Genomic DNA, 19,315 nt, shown 5'->3' with positions numbered 1-19,315 from the left:
AACTCAAAAAGTGAGCATTGTTCTTGTGCTCTGAAATCTTCACAGTCACAGTTTGCCATCTGTCTAGACTGAACCTGCTTCAGGCGTTGTCTGTCTGCTCACTCACAGTAGGGAAGTCTTCATATCCTGAATCACTGCGGTGGAACAATCACTGGGCGGCAGCTTTACTACAGAGCCTCATTTTGTGAATTCCACATTGATCCTTTTCTCCCCAGGGCATCTCAGTATTCCCAAGAAAGAGACTCGGAAAGGTACCCAAGCAGTGACGCTTTCATTCATTTGCCCAATCACAGACAACTGAGCCCTAATGAAATCGTACTTATCAAATCGTCCTACATCGAGGACAGTCCGTATCGAGGTCAGTGTATGGCTACAGGGTAGAAGAGGAGATTTAATGCTAGTTTCAGGAGTGCAAGTAATGAAGGTAGAAGAGAGGAGGGTGGTCACTAATTAGGTGCAGAAAGGACAAAACTGTGGGTGAAAAAACACCCCGTGGAAAATGAAAATGAACCTAGAGGTTTCAGATAAATTAGCATTTCCTGAAATGGTCTGGTGATGTCAGGCTTGTGTTTTCCTCACCGTGAGCTCATTCTGCAGACAGACTGATAGGAAGATAGGGGCATGTAGACCACAGCAGAGTTGTAGCAGAGCATGAGGAAACACAGCACTTCGAACCTGCAACCACAAAACAGTCTAAATCAGGCACACAGGTTATACATATTCTTCTTAGGGTCACTTAAAGTCAAAACACCAAGAATGATATAATGTAAAATATCAGATTTAATCTGATTTCACTTATTTCAGCAAAACCCCAACTTATCCATTTTTGTTTAACATTCTTTCCACTTTCTGTGACACCTTTACTGCAGAAAATTATGTAGAGTTGCTCAAGCAATTTATTAACTCTGAACTGTAAAACAGTCTGCTAAGCAAACTGCTTGCCTAAGCAGCCTTGTTCACTGTGAGCTACTGTACTGCATGTAGATGCACAGCCTAATATGCTGCAGTAATCATAGATATTTTTACAATATTTTGCAATCATTTCCTAAAAACATGTAACTGGGTACCCCTGATGGCAAGATAAACAAGATAAATGGTAGTATTTAAATGAGAGCAATACAAAACTATCCACTTGAAATTATGTATCTTTCAGATGTATCGTTACAAAATGTCAATGTAGTGCATCCCTGTTTGGTGTGTTTTGGAGTGTGTGTTTGGATTGATGGAGATCAACCAGGAGGAGGACCTCGAGTGTAGCGCCATAATTGACTCTGTGCGCAGGAAGAGGTAAATGGCTAGGCTGTATATCATCAGTCGGAGTGAGACGGCACCTCTCAGGAGCTTTGGGCTTTCTTCTCATAAACACCATCTCAGGCCCAGCCACACAAATGGATTTCCAGATAAGCTATGAGGCCTGGCCCTGCTGAAATCCATTCAGTATATTTATGACTCTTTGTTCCTTATCGCAGAGAGCTCTGGACAACATGCTGGATGACCAGTATCATCTGTGCTGCCCTTACGTTATCAGAGCTGGTGGTCCAAATGTGTGTCTGTCTCTGCACATGTCACTGCAAACAAATGCGTGTAAAAAAATAACTCTCAATAAACTCTGAATTGCAGTGCAGCCGAAGACCATTTTCTGGCAGGAGTCCAGCGCGCCTCATTACTATGCTAAGATTATCATTCATCCACAGCAGCAGGGAAACTGTGAGAGCCAAAAAAGCTTTCAGGCCTGCAGAGTCTGACCAGAGGAGGCTGAATGAGAGTCGAGGGTTATGGTCTGATCATCTTAAAAGGTCGTTTGCATCTTATGGGGAAGGATTGGATGTGAGGTAAAAGAAACTATTTTAACGTGAAAAGTAATTAAGTAAGAGAGAATAAATAAGAGAGAATGATGACAGCCTGGGGGTGCCACCTGTGTTTACTGAAAGGGCCTACAGCGCTGTCATTTCTCTGGATCCAAAAAGCAACAATGGTTTCACTCCGTCGTAACTCATTACGTGCTGCAATTTAATCCCTTTTGTGTCGTTTGTACTGCGTCTCAAATGATTCTCTCTTTGTTAACAGCTGGTGGAGTGAGAGTGGTACCTGTTCTGAGCAGTGAAGGTCTCTCTCTGAGGGTGGAGGCCGCTGTACACCACTCGGATCAGGTCATGTTGACAGAGAGCCCCCTCTGTCAATGCCATGGACCCCAGGCTTGAGGGCTACACACACACAAGAAAACGTAACAAATACTTGCCCACCATGTAGGCTTTTATAACATGCTAGTAAATTGGCAGTGATGATGCTACGATTCTAGCAGGTGCAACCAAGCTGTTGTTCTCTTTCAAGTTGTTGATTGACAAATTGGGGCTTTTGCAGAGCTCAGACGGAAAACTTTTTCTCTTCCTTTTTTAAAGTGGAGTAATATGACTAATGTACCTCTGCCAAACTCTCAGTGAAGGTGTTTTTTTATCACATCAAATGCCTTTAATGAGTCAGGCCGTCATCTAGCAACTAAACTGATCATGAGACGAGATTTGTCATGATTTCAGTGGCTTATTACTACCTCTGCTAAACAATTTCTTGAAACCTGCAGACATCTCACTGTCTTGAAATGTATTTGTCAGTCACCTGACCTTCGTCATAATTATACAGTATGTCCCTCTGGAGCAGAGCTCACAGCCTTCAGTGCCATGACAGCTGGACCGCCTCGCCCCACAAATCATCAGCACTTGTTTTGGCACTTGATTTGTGATTTTATTACAACAGGTATGCAGAGTATACTACATTTGTACATGTTGTCCTGTATTGAATCAATCCAGAACAGACAAGTTCCTAGCAGATATGGCTGAAGTAAGAAGAAAATAATCTTAAATCGTCTCTTTCACGAGTCAAACAGAAAGAGGAAGTGGCCTAACAGATGACTGAAAAAGGCAACTTCATTCTAATGGTGTGCAGAGAAAAAGTAACCCCTAAACTGAATTGATATCCTGTCCTAAGTATCTTATTCTGAGCAGGATGAAGGATGGGAGGATGGATTAATTCAAAAAGAGACTGGAGTGTATGCTAATGCATGAGGCCTGGGGATAAGGCCACGTGATGTGCAGAGCCACACTACAGCCTAGCAAGCTTGTTGTGATTCAGGCGCACACACGTGCACAAATCCCCCCACACCCTGCCTCCATGATTTCTTCATTCTCTCAGCATGGAGGAAAAGAGCCTCTCAAGCTTGTAATTACAGTGATAAATCGCCTTCAGCACACGCCACACACTGCAGTCTCATCAACACTCACTAACACTCACACACTATCACCCACTGAGGACTGTCATACTGTATGAAAATATACTCCATGCTCTTTGCTCTGCTTTGGGAAACAGTCCAACAACAAGACATAGTGCTTCTTTCTGTAAATGGTCCTAGGTCAGCATATCCTGTTAAACACCTTGCTAATGACTTCCAGCTCAACACAATAGTCAATACTATTCGGGGGGTGGGTGCACTAACCCACCATGACAGAAAGAGTGACTAAAGAAAAATAAACTCTAATGGTTTTATTCCTGGCTAGTTCTTCCTTGCTTGCCTGTCTGAACGGTCATGCTTTATGTTTTTCAAAATTAGACTTTTGAAAGACCTCAAAGACATCAGTAGTGAAGCTTGTGTGAAAAGCCTCCCACCCTCCACATCCAAAGCTTACTGACACTTTAACACACAGATGGCTAAGTCCTGGAGGTGAGGTTAATGACAATGGACACTGAGGAGGTGTCATCCTCCAAACAGCCACTTAAATAAGTCTATAATGCTCCAACAGTCAATGGAAAGGAGGCGAAAGCATCTAAAAAGATAAGAACATAGATAAAAACATTGATTGATAGGACAGACGGGAGCCCCACCTCATGATATATTGATGGTTTGGACAGAGATGGGATTGTGAAGGAGAGGAGCTTGCTGTTGCCGTCTTTGTCTACGATCTCCTGCAAAACCAAAGAGAGGGAGGAATAAAAGCAGCGTCATTAAATGAATGGAGGACTACATCTGGAGTTTGATGCTCATTTATGTAGAAGAATCAGTACATGTCTGACTTGAATTCAGATTTCTTCCTCCGTGACTTAACCCAGCCCTTCTCTGCGGAATGGGGAAAGCATTTAGCAGCATACGGTTAACAACAGCTGTACAATTTACTGTCCCTCACGCTAGTGTAAGACCGTTCTTCTGGTACATGATATTGACTCCGACAGATTAAATGTCACTGCCAGCATCCTGGCCACTCAATTCCAATTTCACACTGCTTAACATAACAAAAAGATTAATACATCCCTGAAAATTATGCCACTTCTAAAAGTAATGCCTGATTATCTCCACCAGTCACAATAATAATACTTATGTACGTTTGCAGAGATGTAGAGTTGAGTATTTTTAATTTGGCAAAAAGCAAAAAGTTATTCCTACTTTGCTCCATAAACCAATTATGTGCAGCGGAGGAGGATCCAAGTGGTTTGTAAGAGTTATCAAAGCAATTGTTTTTACTACATGTGAGCCTAGCAGATATTGGTAACTGATTTCTGACCCAAATAATCATGTTTTCTTTGAGTGTATAATTTATGGAGATGTGGGAGGCGGGGGAGTTTTCCTCATAGCGTTAAACATGGATAAACGTAACTGCAGTTGTCTTGTTTGTTTTTTCCCCACATACACTGATCAAAGCTTTTTTTATTTTCTGGCCAGTGTGGGGCCTCTAGAGTAGATTAATGAAGAGAAAACAACAAGCACCACTTTATCTATCCACCCATCCAATCATCCATAATCTAGGTTTTGGAATGTGGTATCAAAAAGGCTGTATCGCTTTTATCTCCCATTCTTCCGGAGCGTACTATTTGGTTTCAGGCCTTGTCCTGCCCTTCACTGGCTGGCAGTATATCTCTGAATATCTGATGGGACTGCTGAGAGCAAAGCTGTTAATCAGAGCTCACGTCAATGACCATGGACAAGAGGTCTCCGCATGTACAGTGTGTGTGGAGTAGTACAGATACAGAAGAATTATGCATGAATATACCTTTAGCCATGCTGGTTGACATGGAGCTCATATATTATATATATATATATATATATATATATATATATATATATAAAAGCCCATTTCCCCAAGGGTGTTTCCTGGTGATGCAATCTAATCCTGAGTCTCCATTAACAGGGCGAGGGCTTTCCCTATAGATCTTCTTTAAAGTCAACAGCCAAGAAGCCACACTAATGTTCCACCGGTATAAGGTCTAAAAGAAACAAGTGATTTGCATCTTTTCCACATTGATAGTCTGAACCTGCAGGAATAGACCCATTCAGAGTTGTCAAAGAAATGTCATCAGAAATGTCATCAAAAATGTCTTTCTTCTAAAATATATACTTACATTCAATGACCTGCAATAAATGTGCGCAAACGATTAAGCAAATCTCCTAGTACGATACTGAGGCTCTTACTTCAGTAATGTATAACTGGAATGAGTTCTGGACAGAGTTGAGGGTCTGGGACAAAACAAGTTCTTCTTTGTCAAGTCACAGTGATGTGGCAATGTAACAGCCATCCAAACTCTGATGTCCACTCATATCCAACCCGACAAGCAAATAATATTCATCTCCCTTATTATCATATAACTCTTGGACAATATTTCATAAAATACAGAGGATCATCTCTTTGGAATACTATTCCCCTTTCTATCAATCACTATCACTTGTCCATCATTGTCAGTATTTAAGTCAAACATGAAAAAATACGTTACGTTATGGTTAAAATTTAAGTATGTGTTTTGTATGTTTTATTTAATCATTCATCATTATTTCTATAATAATTCTGTATAATATCAACTGAAAATCCAGAGGGGAGGTTTCACTCTAAGCCCTTGGGGGTTTCTTACCTCTCCCACATAATTCATGCAGTGTATTTTTATATATTTTTATTTGTCTTTTGTGCTACTAAATAAATAAATCCTGGTTGGCCATTTATCACATTATGTGTTTGATGAGTTAAGTTCAACCCTTGGGTTTGGACACTGATCATCCCTGCTGGCCATTTATCACCATAATCATGGCAATAACAGTGTTGACATTCTCTATCAGGGTCAGTTTGAGGGTAACATCCCTCAAGCTGTAGGGATTCAGAGTTTCTCTAAAGGACACTTAACCTCGATGTTTCCAGTCTTTGTTTCTCTAATCACTGTGTCAAACATCTGCACACACAATGCATGTAAAAGACAATTATCCATCAGGATAGTTGGGACAATATTAATTTTCTCATTCTTTACAAACGCTTTGCTGTGTTTTATGTCACAGCTCCTTTTCTGCAGCCACTGTGTGGTTGCTATTTTGCACCCTCCTTAGTAACTATATGGATACTTTGCAAAATTGCACACAGAAATATAGCTCACAGGTAGCATGCCCAGAATTCATTGCCTCAAACGTATATCTTGTATTAGGTCTTTACCCCCTCACACCCCACTATAACCACGAGGGCTGACACCCACCAGGTTGTAGATGCCCAGGAGGAGGGCCTCAATGCACCCATTGCTCTGGCGATCCCTGCTGGCTGTGACGCGCAGATATACCCACACCAGCTCAGGCAGGAACTGCAGGGTGAAGCGGCGCAGGCGGTCTTCAGAACTCCGGTACAGCTCAAACAGTTGGTGGCACACAGGCTCCAGTAGCTGGATTGGGGGGTACATAAGGAAATGCAAGTAAGTACAAATCTAGAACCTTAGCGGAAATACAATACGGCTAATAGGATTATAATGAAAACTGAATATGGAAAACCATCTCGCTAAATTCCCATTAAGCAGGGACTCTTCAAATTTTCATAATTTTGTGAGATAATCTCAAGTAAAGTCAAGTGCTTCATTTCAAAGTCATCAAATGTGCATGAACTGTGGTGAGCCTGTGGTGATAGAAACCCCCCATAAAACTCAGGACCAGGTGGAGGAGGAGAAATGATGGTAAAATGGTAAAATCCCATTCTCTCTCATATGCCAAAAACTCTCCATCTCAGCAACCTTTCTGAAAAGCCATCAGAAATACATTGAGACACATTTCACAGCTCTGATTTCAAAACATGAATGAATGTCATCCCAACCATAAAACAATGAAATGGAGGGAAAGTTTTGCTGCTGGTCAATAGTGAGAGGTGTGTGGGAGCAGAGGGGATAAATCACTACAATGGCAGTCTGGTCAGATGTAGTCTCAGGGGAGCCAGCTGAGCCAATGTGTTTATACTGTCCAGGGGTCAGTGAAGTGAGTGCCCACACAGCATTAGTACAGTGTAAGAGTGTGTGTGTGTGTTGTGCTGTGGCACACACACACACACACACACACACACACACACACACTTACAGTGGCAACTCATTAATGAACTTGGCACGGCATATGGCCCTCCATGTCATTAGCAAAAAAAAATAACACGCAACAGTCAAGCACACTTTGCAGCCTCTCTCACACACACACACACTCTCTCTTTCTCTCGCTCTCCTGGATTGCTTGTCCAATCATTAATGGGATTGTGCAGCCAGATTGACAACACTAATGGAATTTAGATCCCTGTTTGCTTGACACCCAAGATTGACTATGAAAGAGTGGAGGGAAAAGAGGGGAGAAGAAAATTGGAGGCACCCAGTGTATTATTAGAGTGAAATTAAAGTCTCGTCTCATTGAGTGCCTCGGGCTTGCTCAGAAATTGTGTCATTAGGTCCTTTAAAGAAAAAATACTGGTTGAGCCTCGCTGGTAAGGAAACACCTGTGCATTAGAGAAACTGTCAGGTGCTTGTGTGTTGCTTCACACCTAAACCAAGTATGCGTATATTTAGTATCAGTGTGTGCATCTTTCTGACTATGCATGTAGTTTTTCCAGTGTGGGCAGCAGATGTTCTAGTCTGTCGGTCTGCTGGGGGTGTGTGTGTGTGGTGGGGGGGGACACTGTGTGCCATTTCACAGGTAATGTGGCTGGCACTGCCACTGTGCCCGTCCATCACACTCTCCCAGAGTACAGTGTTCTTGTGTTTTAGTGTGGATGTCTAGCCCGCAGAAAGAGTTGTGCATCTATTTCTTGCTCACTGCCAACTAAAAGTACATCATGTGAGTCACAAGCAACACATTTCCTTGAGCTTAAAACAGCCACTTGGGACTCTCTGCATGTGTGTGTGCACCCTCTGTGTGTCACCTCATTGTTGGAGTCCTGGATGACTCTGTAGAGCGCAGGAACCAGGGACTTCTTTAGATGAAGGCTGCCGGCGTAGCTGGGGATGCGGGTTTCTGGTAAGGACTGCAGCAAGGAGAAAGAAAGGTTCGCTGAGCAACTGCACTGAATGTATCAGACTGAATGTATGAGGCTTATACATAATTTCCCCCTGCATACCTTCAAATTACTTACCGTTAAATATGTGCATGGGAAACCAAAATCTTTAGAAGTACAAATAGCAGTAAATGTCAGTAGACAGATGCTGACACTGTCATGTAATGTCCATATATTTCCAGGTCAGCTACAGTAAAGTTTAAATGCAACAAAACTTCAGCAATCTAAAATATTAAACAAAAATTAAGTTTCGGAGATGCCCCCTTACAATTCAAAGCCCCTATAGATCAAGGTGTTGGCTTTCTCACTTGGTCTATTTTATGTTAGCGAAAACCAAATATCTGTAGGCTATAATGTTATGTTGTTCGTGGATATGGATTATGTTTACCTCTTATCCGAAGATGATGCGAGCCAGACTACCTCTAGATGTGGTCAGCATATAGACCATATTTTAATATCATGTGTAAATGGAGTGATCGTGACAGTGAGCCAGTATAAACAACACCAGGACACAGAAACTAAAGCAGCTAAACGGAATACAGCGATCACTAATTGTATTACTAATTGTCTTGATGCAAAAGGTCATTTCCCAGAATGCTTTAGAACATTACCTAAGAGAACAAGGTAGTGTTCAAAAACATTCTGGGAAATGTGGAGAACCCACTGACTGGGCCAGTCAATGAGACAGGTGAAGTGAAAATGAATATACTCTTAAAAAAGGAGTCACAAAATAACTCTTTGAAGGCACTGAACGTCACACAGTGATGATATCTGACAGGCTCAGAATACGCTGGGGGTGAAATTCTTTGAATGGTCAAGATTGTGTGTTTGTCTGCAGATGGCAGAAGGCAGAGATATCCTGTCAGCACAGCCTAAGTATGGTCATTTTGAAGACAGAACACAATGTGCCCAGTCTGCACCACTCACACAGTGAGTCATACCAATCTATTTCCCTCACTAGTCATCATTCTCTCTCTTCTCTCTTTTTGTGCCCTGCTTTGTCATCCCTCTTAACACACTACAAAGTAATTCCCTTTGCACCCCCTAGATCTCGTACAGATCATTTCAAATACTTTATGTACCGTGGCTATTTCAGGAGGATCTTAGACTCAACAGGCTGAGGTCAGCTTTCATGAGTTTGACCTGTATCATGTCATGTTTACCCTGTTCCAGTGTTCACTGCTCATTTTGTCAGAAACAGAGCGTCTTCACAAAATGCACATTTCCAAGATTGTGTTTTAAAAGAATCCTGAATATGTATTTGAAGCTGATTTATTACAGATTCAAAACTTCCCTCTTTTAACATCATTAAAAGAGGGAAGGTTGAGTCACTGACTCACTGAAGGCTTTGAGTTATGAAAATGTGTATCTTAATCAAAGGAGTATGACTGCTCCTATTAGCTTGCTGCCACAAACAGCAGTTAGCTAGTACAGCTGAAGAGTGTAGCTGACTCTTGACCTATATTACAATTGACAGAATAGTTTGGGGAAATCCATGCAGTTTATTTTCACATTCATTTCTGGTAAATAAAAAAACATCAGGAAAATTACCGTTTTCATTTCTTCATATTTTCAAGAGAAAGTTATATGGCAGTAACGGTAAAGGTTCTAGCAAGACTCGGAGCTCAGAAACTAAGGGGTTACTGCAATCTTATTGACTGTGTGTGTAAAAAGCCTGCTCATACTTCACATGCATGCAAGCAAAAACAAGTTTCAGCAAAAGCGTGATGATATGGATGAATGTAAAATATGTAACAGATTAAATCAAAGTGCTCTGTGGCCAAAAAATGCTTCAGTTTATGTGTTGAGTTCTAACTGGTAAAAGTACAATCAGCTTAAGACAATAATGAAAGTAGAGACAATTCTGACAAAGTAGAGCTCACCTGTCCTAAAATGGCCCCAGTTCTTACTTGCATCCATCTAAGCCAATTACATTTACAAGGACTGGAATGTTCAAGAGGTTACATGCACAAACTTGCATGCTCAATACTCTCTTTTATCTCAGTTATTGCACCCACAGTGTTTGGTTTCTCTGGGAAAATAATCCCTACAAAGATGACCTCCGGGAGAACATTTTATTGACATGAGTCATGAGAGGAGGGCCTTTACCTTGAATTCTGAGAGCCATTCTTCGACAACACCACGCTCTGAACCCAGCATCTTCCTCAGAGACCCCCCCTCTGCTGCCTGGTGGACAGAGAAACACAGAGGACAAAGGGAGAGAGGAGGAGACACAGGTAGGGGCAGAGTTGAAGAGAAGCAAAACGAACAGTTAGAGGAAGAGTATGATGAGTACTTATTGAAATTCAACATGAATGACATAATGAGGGACAATACCAGTGCTTCTCCATGTTTGAGCACATTAACCATTCAAAGTACATCTACTTCATTACTGCAAACCATTTTTCAAAGTATTATTTTTAAAAAGTCTTGCAAGCTGAAATAAAAACATCATTACTGATCAACAGTAATTAGTAATCTAAAAAACTATGGTATGCTTTGGAAAGTGGTCAACAGTATTCATTGTATGAGTTGTAGTAAATGGGATACATCATGTCAAAACACAAGCACGTCCCTGAGTGTGAAAGCTATGATGCAGGCCACACTGTTACATAAAGAGCCACCTCAGTCGCATGTCACCATGGATTACCAGGGTTTTTCCTGCATAGAGAAATTTTTGGTGCCCTCCAAAGGTTTTAGCAAGTGCCAAAGGAAAATCTGCTCCAAAATGATCAGAATTGAAGAAAAAAACATAAAACAAACAAAAAAAACTCTCAGATCCTCCCCTAATGTGTTTAATAGCAATTTATCAAACAACTGTTGAGCAAGCACATAAACTTAAATACAACCTCTTTGACTTCCAGCAGTCACTTTTCCTCTCATTCACTGCGGCTGTCTTTTACACATGCACATGCTGGATTAATAAACCAGCTGCTGCCCTGGTTTGACTGCGCCTGAACGCTCCGTTGTGAAGCTCGCGCTAATGACCTGCTATTTCTCACAAGATAAAAGCCGTTTGTGCTTGAAGTGTGTCGGTATTCACCGGTACTGTCACTTTTACATTTTACTCCTTGGCGTACCGGCACCGGTTCTCTCCGCTGCCCTCTCTAAATCAGGTTTTCTGGGCACTAATGACGCTCACCTGTTCCGTTCTCGCCTGCCTGCTAATCTCCACAGGGAGATCAGGAACATTTCATGCTGCCGTTTGTATAGTGGCTCGTCAAAGTCACTTTTCGTTAACCAACCAATCACAGCCTGGAGGAGGCGAGACATTAAAAAAGGTTGAGGCACTACAGCAAACTTTAGCAATGTTTAACTCGTCGTTCTGTATGCACAGTTTTTATTTCTGACAAGTTAATTTGCATAAACAAATGAAAGACACCATGTAGAGCATTTTTCTTGCACAAGAATTTAGTGACTGAAAACAACCCACAGAAACAGTGGTTTTGTCCAACTAGGATTAACATTAGGCTACTAATGGTAAACTATGGTAGCCTGTACTATTATCTGAAATTATAATGAATTTACAAACATTAGCACTAATCAAACCTTAACCACAGTGGTGTAGGGTAATATCAGAAAATGGTTTTATTTTTGAAACAGCTAAATCTCTACTAATAAACTATCTGTAGGCAGATCATCCAAATAAAGTGTACACGTAAATATATTATACAAACATACTTTCTATTTAATGTTTTATATATTATATTTTGTTTATCAAATGGTCAGAAGTAACAAGAAAATGCATCGATTTCAGTCATTAGGTAAGTCATTGCCTTTACTGAATGCGTACCCATCATGCTCACTGTCACGCAAAGTCACCCCCCAAAGGCCCATTCTGGATTACTGATGACAAGCGCATGAACCACAACAAGCAGTCATATGGGCTTTCCCTTGACAATTCAAAACTTATGAGGCCATGCTCAAGTCATGTTTAGAAAAAAAAAAAAAAAAACACAACACTGCTATAACATCTAGTGATGATGCTAAAAACTAAACCTTGAGAAAAACCAATGAAAAACCAACTCTTTAAAAATACATTAATAATAATAATGACATGAAGCCAGAGATCTGAATTTCCTAAATGGTAACACACATTTTGTTTATAATACATCAAGAGAGATAACAAAAGACAGTTTGTCTCTAGTTGTCCTCGAACATATTCTGTCCTCGGGCTGCAGGCACACTATTATCCCTGGTCTTGTTCTCTGTATCCAGTGGCTAAAATTAACTTCAACACACTGCCCACAAATGAAAAGTAATTTCTCCTTCAGACTTCATCCCATGGAATATGAATATGAATATATATTCCCCATTAATTATCCCATAAAAAAGGCTAGCTATGAAAGAGGCATGTGTCTCAGCACGTGTGTGTGTAGATTGGTAGAGTGAGAGGTGGAACAGTCACACGCTCCAGTGAGAGTTTGGATACAGGCTGCAGGTGACGTTGCAAGAGGCACAGTGCACCAAGCTGCCAAAACGACGATGGTTATGTAATTTAGTTAGGTATAAAATGCCAAAAGACGGTTTGCTTTAAAAAAAATTAAAATAAAAGCCACAATGTTGATTGAAATGTGAAATTATCAACTTTGACTTCATTGCAAGTTAACAAGATATAGCAAGCATCCAAAAAATGGTCTTCCAGATGGTCAAATATTAAAAGAAGTCCTTCACATATAAATCCACTGTTAAAACCCCTTTAAAGTGTAGTTTTCAGGCACGAGTTTGTTCATTACTTCTGTCACCTGTGTTCAGCTGGGATGGCCCTAGAGCCATTGCCCTAAAACAAACTTAGTAGCTCATAAAGTTGTTGTAGTTTTGAGTTGATGAGATTAGGGATTAGGACTGACTCAATATATTCTCGTTTCTAAGTGGGAAGATCCCACTTAACATTTCGGGCAACACCCTCAGGTGTAAGGTGTTCATCTGCAGCCAACACAGTCTTCTGCTCAGTTTTATCTTTTTATCAAATCCTGCGGATATGATGGTGATATTCAATTGTCATAATCATGCAATCTGTGTCACATACATTGCTGATATAGCAGTAGGCCATGGTGCATAATCATGGCAACACATACGGTTACACAAGAACATATTGGTGATTGCAGGTGACAACATGCTATTTGTGTTGTTGCACAGATGCCACAGTCTAGACAAAAGATAATAAGACATTCTACTTAAATGTTCTGCAATGAGCCATTTCATCAAAGCTTATGCCTTCACACTGTGATTACAAGTAGTGGTCACAGTTATGTCACAATCTAAGATCAATCAGTGTCTGCCTTGTGTTCCTCCCTTTAGCAAAAAAAAAAAAAAAGTACACAGTATGCGACATGTGACAGAAGAATGTTTTAAATAAACTCAGTGCAGCTGTATCTGGGTCAATGTCCTTGGTTAACTTTCTGACACGCACAAGTAAACAGAAGTGACTAAACTCAGACCACAAGAGATTATGTAGACAATTCTTCAGAGATTTAAGGAGTAAGGACGTATAAAACTGTTTAGATTCAAGAACTACAAAGCGGTGGAGTCACAAAATTGGGAATATGCATACACAGACTTTGTCAGATTTAGCAAACCCTGCTTATAAAATGTCCCAAACAGTGTAAAACTGTGTGCATGTGAACAGTCTTCTTACTTACACCTACAGTAAGCCATAATGTTGACACCCCTCTTTAATCTTTTTTGGTACACCAAAATCATTACACACAAGGAAATTTGAACAAGTTCTAAGGCCTCTCTGCATGTACTTTTTCTGTTCTCCATGTTTCAGTATTTTTTTATATTGCCAAAAAGGTATGTAAACTTTCTTACTTTTGCTGGGAATAACAAAATGTTACACATAAATTGCTATAATCAAAACTGCATTCAAGGCCTGAAAAGAAAATCTCCAAATACAATCTAGTTTAATGCAAGTAAAATGTAATTAAACTGATATTACATTATATCCCATTAACTGAATAAACAACTGCTTACATCTCAACTGCTATAAACACGGTTAATGTTTTAGAGAAGCACAACTAGTTATCTGACTTCTATTTTCAAAGTTACATATTTCAGCAGCAATAAAGTGTAAATCATCAACCTGCGTTCTATGTAAATCTATATTTTCACACAACATAACAGGCTCGGAGCTTCGCCTTGTTAAAAATGCTTAATTGACAGCTTTCTGGCCTCTGACTCTCATCCTTGGCCTGTCTTCTAAAATCAAGTTAAGAATGATTGTAAATGAAACACATTCACTTCATTCTTGGGACTACCTACAACACCCTGTAAAATTTTAAAGGCACTTTAGTATCTCACACTAGTATTTAAGGGTTACAGTCTTAAACAAATCCAACATAAAACGACGTATGGCTCTCTGAATGGTACAGATAAGCCTGGAAATGTTACAAAACAGGCTTAGAGGAGCAAGATATCCGATTTGCAGCGAGGCTGGAGGAGACCGAGATCGTGTTCACTGCTCAGAGCAGATGACTATCTGAACCTGTCAAATCTTTTTGTGTGAGAACACTACTTTAATCTGAGTGTGTGGATTGAAAGCCTCCATTTAGTAAGCTTGTTCAGCTCTTCATGAAAGGCTGACTCATTCATTTCTTCTATCTTGTCAAACTGTCAAAGACTTGCTGAAGTGAAATTCTCCATCAGCAGGACAGGCTCATCAGTTACCATGGGAACTGCAGTCAAGTGACTTTCAAGCAATGGCAAATCTTCAGCAACGAGGAATGTCCATTTTGTGAAAACAACAATGACTCTAATACTCTCGTAATGCACATAAAAACAGAAAATACATAAAATCTGAGAACGTAAAATGAGTTGTTGTTACCCTCCATTTATCAATAGCACCATGACACTTCGAGTGAGAGCTCGTTGTGTTTTGTTGCTTTTGTGGTTTAACTGCACATAGACGACACATAAAAGAGAAAACATAAAACCAGAGAAGAAAATATGTGCTTGTCCATGATAAAAACATATGTAACTGCAACATTAAGGAAAAAAAGATCTATCAATCAGCAACAGCTTACATTTAAAAGAGCAGTTTCTGGCGTCACAAATCAGACTGATACATAGTCATTTCCAATTAACATTTTACATAATTGACAATCTATCAATCTATATATATTGAAATGACATGAGCACAACTAAGAATTTTACATAAAGACAAATTGTATCTATGGTTTACACCATAAATGTTCCTACTGTTGAGACAAACATGCAGTTAAAGAATCAGCTATTGGTTGTATTTGCCACATTATATCAGATCCATGGATACTTTCTTCACCAACATATCTTTTAATAATCTGTTTTACAGGCAGTAAATGAAAATATAGAAGAGTCCATGTTTGTGGCGCCAATCTGTCCTAAACTGGAAAACAGCATTACTGTAAATTTCCTGTAGTTCAGTGCTAATAGAAATGGTATAAAGAAAGAAATGGATGACAGAATCTTGGTAGAAATTTACACTTCAATAATTTTATTTTGTAGTCTGTAAGCTGTATATACCGGTTAATGAGAAATTGATTTTTGCACCATCACGGCAGACAAGAAATTCAAGAAATTCCCAATTCAGGTGATAACAAGTATCAATAAAATATAAAATATGAGGCAGTTTGAGGCATGTTGCTGGTTCCCCCTGTGCTTACCTCAGTGTCCCAGAACTCAGATCTCCACAGAGAGAGGCAAATGGTTCTCCACAGTGTCACACATCTGTCAGTCACTGAGGGTCACCTGCAACAGCAAAGGGACAAAAAAACAATCCATAAATCAAGATCATCACAGGAAAAACTATCACAGGGAAAGTGGTCATCTGCATTAAAACAATAAATAAGATGGATTTATATAGCTTGTGCAGGTCATTCAGGAAGTTAGAATTTACCAGGTTTGCGTGTCATTTATGAAGACCAGTTAAACATCTATATATCCGGCATGGCAGTCAGACAAACTAGGTATGACCACCAGAGAGAAAACTCCTTTCAGACCTGGTCTGAGGCTTATTTCAAACTGGAATTTGACAGTTTGTGTGCGTAAAAAAATGATGTAAAATATAATGCCAGCAGCTTTTTACCCAGAAAATGTCGAACTTCAGTTATGTTTGTTTGTTGCATCCCTATAAATTCTACATCATTTGGTGAGTTTGCAAAAGAAAAAAAAAAAGTACCTAACTTTCTTCAAATGTATTTCTCTTCAGGCAATATTAGAAGCATAGATGACTTAGCAAAGAATTACAAATAAACTTCAAACAGTGCTTCCAAGAATGGTTTTGAATTGTAGAATGTCATTTGTTGAAAGGGGAAACTCTACTGATGGCACACAACATTCATGACAAATAATGGGTCCTGGAAACCAACAAATGGTTGCTACAACAGCGTGGCCCTCCACTAGAAGAAAGACAGTTATAAGATTACTGTGATGCTGAGAACCCTTACTACAATGCATTCACAGTACAAACCAACAACATGCATGGTCTCATAATACAAACTACGCATTTGTTCAAAAAACATTTTGCTTTTAAGGTTATTTTGAGGCATGGCATGATGCAATGAGTCAATTTTCAAGTTTCCCATTGTTGCATAGCAACAGTCAGCTGGACGACTTGTTGTCCTCACCTACTAAAAATGCATCTTGAGGAACCACACCCGTAGTATTTACTGTATTTGGCAGAATAAATCTTCAGTGACACACAAGAAGATGCCGTAGAGAGCTCGCTCTGCACTGCTGCATGTCCCTGAGAAGCAGACAGTGCCACATCACTGAGCACTCCATCTGATGTCAAGCATTTCCAGCACAGCCTTGTGTTTATCTGAAGGACTCTTATATTAGCAATGCATCACAAAGAGTCGAGGAAATTACCATGCATTAGTCCCATCTGTCTAGAATGATGTGTATACCCTTTCTGTCTATTGAAAGCGGTAAAGAAACTATTTATTTTTCCCTTTGCCAGATAAAGGGTACTCATTCTGTATGACTCATCAAAGCCGAGGGTAACAAGCAAAAGGGAGGGACAAGGAATGAATATTACAACACAAACAAAATCTGCAACACAAATATATTACATATTAGATAACACAGTTATGCAAGTTAAACGTTTGATGGGAACATATTTTGAGTTATTGAGGTCAATGGACCACCACGAGTACCCATTACGTTTGATGAATCTAATGTGAGGTATCTATCTCACTCGTTTTATATGGACGAAATGATGTCTCCAAACTTTACCAAACAATGAAAGCTGTCAGTGAGATCATGGTACCATACAATTGCAAACAAAAGTATTCAATCCCCATCAGGTTTATTGTCAAAATTACCAGAAATTCAGCTATTTTAATGAACAAATCAAACAAAACTAAAATGTTAAGAGAAGAGAGCAATGGCCTTCACAAACAAGAACCAGGATTCAAAAACATAACGAGGGCACTGAATGTCCTAGAGACCCTGTTGGAACCATAGTTTTCAAGTTCAAAATTAAAGGAACATTGACTACAACCAGATTTCTGAGAAGGCCGGTTTTGAAAACCCTTGGGAGGACTGCAAAAGATCTGGTGGCTACAGGAACTGAAGTTTTAGTGAGTTCTGAACGCAGGTGGTTTCCATGCCAGAACTCCAAAACATACACCACTGCTGACACAAAAGCACAAGAAATGTCGGGTCCAATATTCTCAACATCAATAAATAAATCTACAGAAATTAAGGGATTCTGTTCTGTGGAGCAAAAAAACAAAACTGGAACTTTTCGGCACAATGGATCAGCGGTATGTCTGGAGGAACAACAATGAAGCATACGCTGAAAAGAACACTGCCACTGCCCACAGTAAAGGATGGTGGTGGCTCGGTGATGCTCTGGTGTTGCTTTGCATCCTCTGCCACTGGAAACCTACAGCATGTGGACGGCAAGATGGATTAATTGAAGCATCAGGAAATCCTAGGAGAAAGCATCATGCTGTTTGTGAGGAAGCCGACACATGGGTGTCATTGGACCTTCCGACAGGACAATGATCCCAAGCATACCTCAAATTCTACTAAGACTTGGTTGCAGAAGAAGTCCTGGACAGTGGCCATCATAGCCTGACTTGAACCCTTGAGAAAATCTTTAGTGTGATTTGAAGAAGGCGGTAGCAGCATGTAAACCCAAAAATTACTGAACTGGAGGCCATTCCTCATGAGGAATGGACTAAGATTACTCAGGAATGCTGCCAGACTGTCTGGCTATGCATCTTGTTTGAGTCAGGTCATAACAGCAAAAGCGGGCTGTACTAAGTGCTAATAATGCTCGTCATTAAGAGGCTGAATCATTTGAGACCGGAGAAGTGACAATAAGTTGCATTTTCAGTTGAATTTGGGGTTATTTCAATTGCTTTTGGTTGATATGTTCTTTGCAAACAGCTGAACATTACATTTTAAAATAAACCCGATTTGCAATGGGGGTTGAATAATTTTGATTGTAACTGTATGGGGGTATCTATACCTATAATATCTCACCTTATTTAAGGTGCCAATGTTGCAAATAAATGAGCAGGGCTGTTTGATGGCAATTATATTAGGCATTAATCTTGCTGGATTAGCCCAAAACAGACATTAAATTTTGTTATTTCATTCATTAACAGTTATGGCTGTACTCAGTGTCTTTTTTTTTTGACAAACTGACAAACCATGAATTCACATGTCTAACAAATCGGCATCATATTGTAGTTATTTCAGCATCAGTTTGATCTGTTTATTGCAATTAAATCACAGAAAATTGTTTACTTTGGGTTTATATAGCTGTAGTATTCGCAAGTTGTGTTTATTCGCTTATCGTGTTGTGTGTGAACACTCAGCAGTTGTCCATCGATAAAACCCACGTGAGGAAAGTGTTGCAAGGATTAAATTTGCGTTGTATGTGAACACAGCATAAGATACTGAGTAAAGTTTTCCCCATCATACAGATGAAACTCAAAAGCTACAGTAACAATATAAAACTAGTGTAAGAAAAAGACACATTAAACATCTAGCTAAGGCTGGGCAACAGGAAT

General features: G+C 39.9%; 1 protein-coding gene across 2 annotated transcripts in view; it reads right to left on the bottom strand.

Moving 5' to 3' along the window:
* LOC119903998 (protein FAM126B-like) overlaps positions 1 to 19,315 on the bottom strand; it is a 45,859-nt gene that overhangs the window by 13,212 nt on the left and 13,332 nt on the right. For both annotated transcript variants that reach the window (XM_038720341.1, XM_038720342.1), the window contains exons 2-8: positions 15,950 to 16,034; positions 10,416 to 10,493; positions 8,175 to 8,276; positions 6,493 to 6,672; positions 3,874 to 3,954; positions 2,089 to 2,204; positions 580 to 675 (exon numbers count right to left, since the gene is read on the bottom strand). In XM_038720341.1, coding sequence (XP_038576269.1) covers positions 580 to 675; positions 2,089 to 2,204; positions 3,874 to 3,954; positions 6,493 to 6,672; positions 8,175 to 8,276; positions 10,416 to 10,466 — 626 coding nt within the window. In that variant the 5' untranslated portion in view covers positions 10,467 to 10,493; positions 15,950 to 16,034. The remainder of the gene's footprint in view (positions 1 to 579; positions 676 to 2,088; positions 2,205 to 3,873; positions 3,955 to 6,492; positions 6,673 to 8,174; positions 8,277 to 10,415; positions 10,494 to 15,949; positions 16,035 to 19,315) is intronic.

This window comes from Micropterus salmoides, unplaced genomic scaffold (genome assembly GCF_014851395.1).
Source record: "Micropterus salmoides isolate LMB-PRFRI ecotype aquatic unplaced genomic scaffold, ASM1485139v1 Ms_hic_scaffold_15, whole genome shotgun sequence".
NCBI lineage: Eukaryota > Metazoa > Chordata > Actinopteri > Centrarchiformes > Centrarchidae > Micropterus > Micropterus salmoides.
The sequence above is the reverse complement of the archived record's forward strand: the minus strand, read 5'-3'. Positions and strand labels throughout refer to the sequence as shown.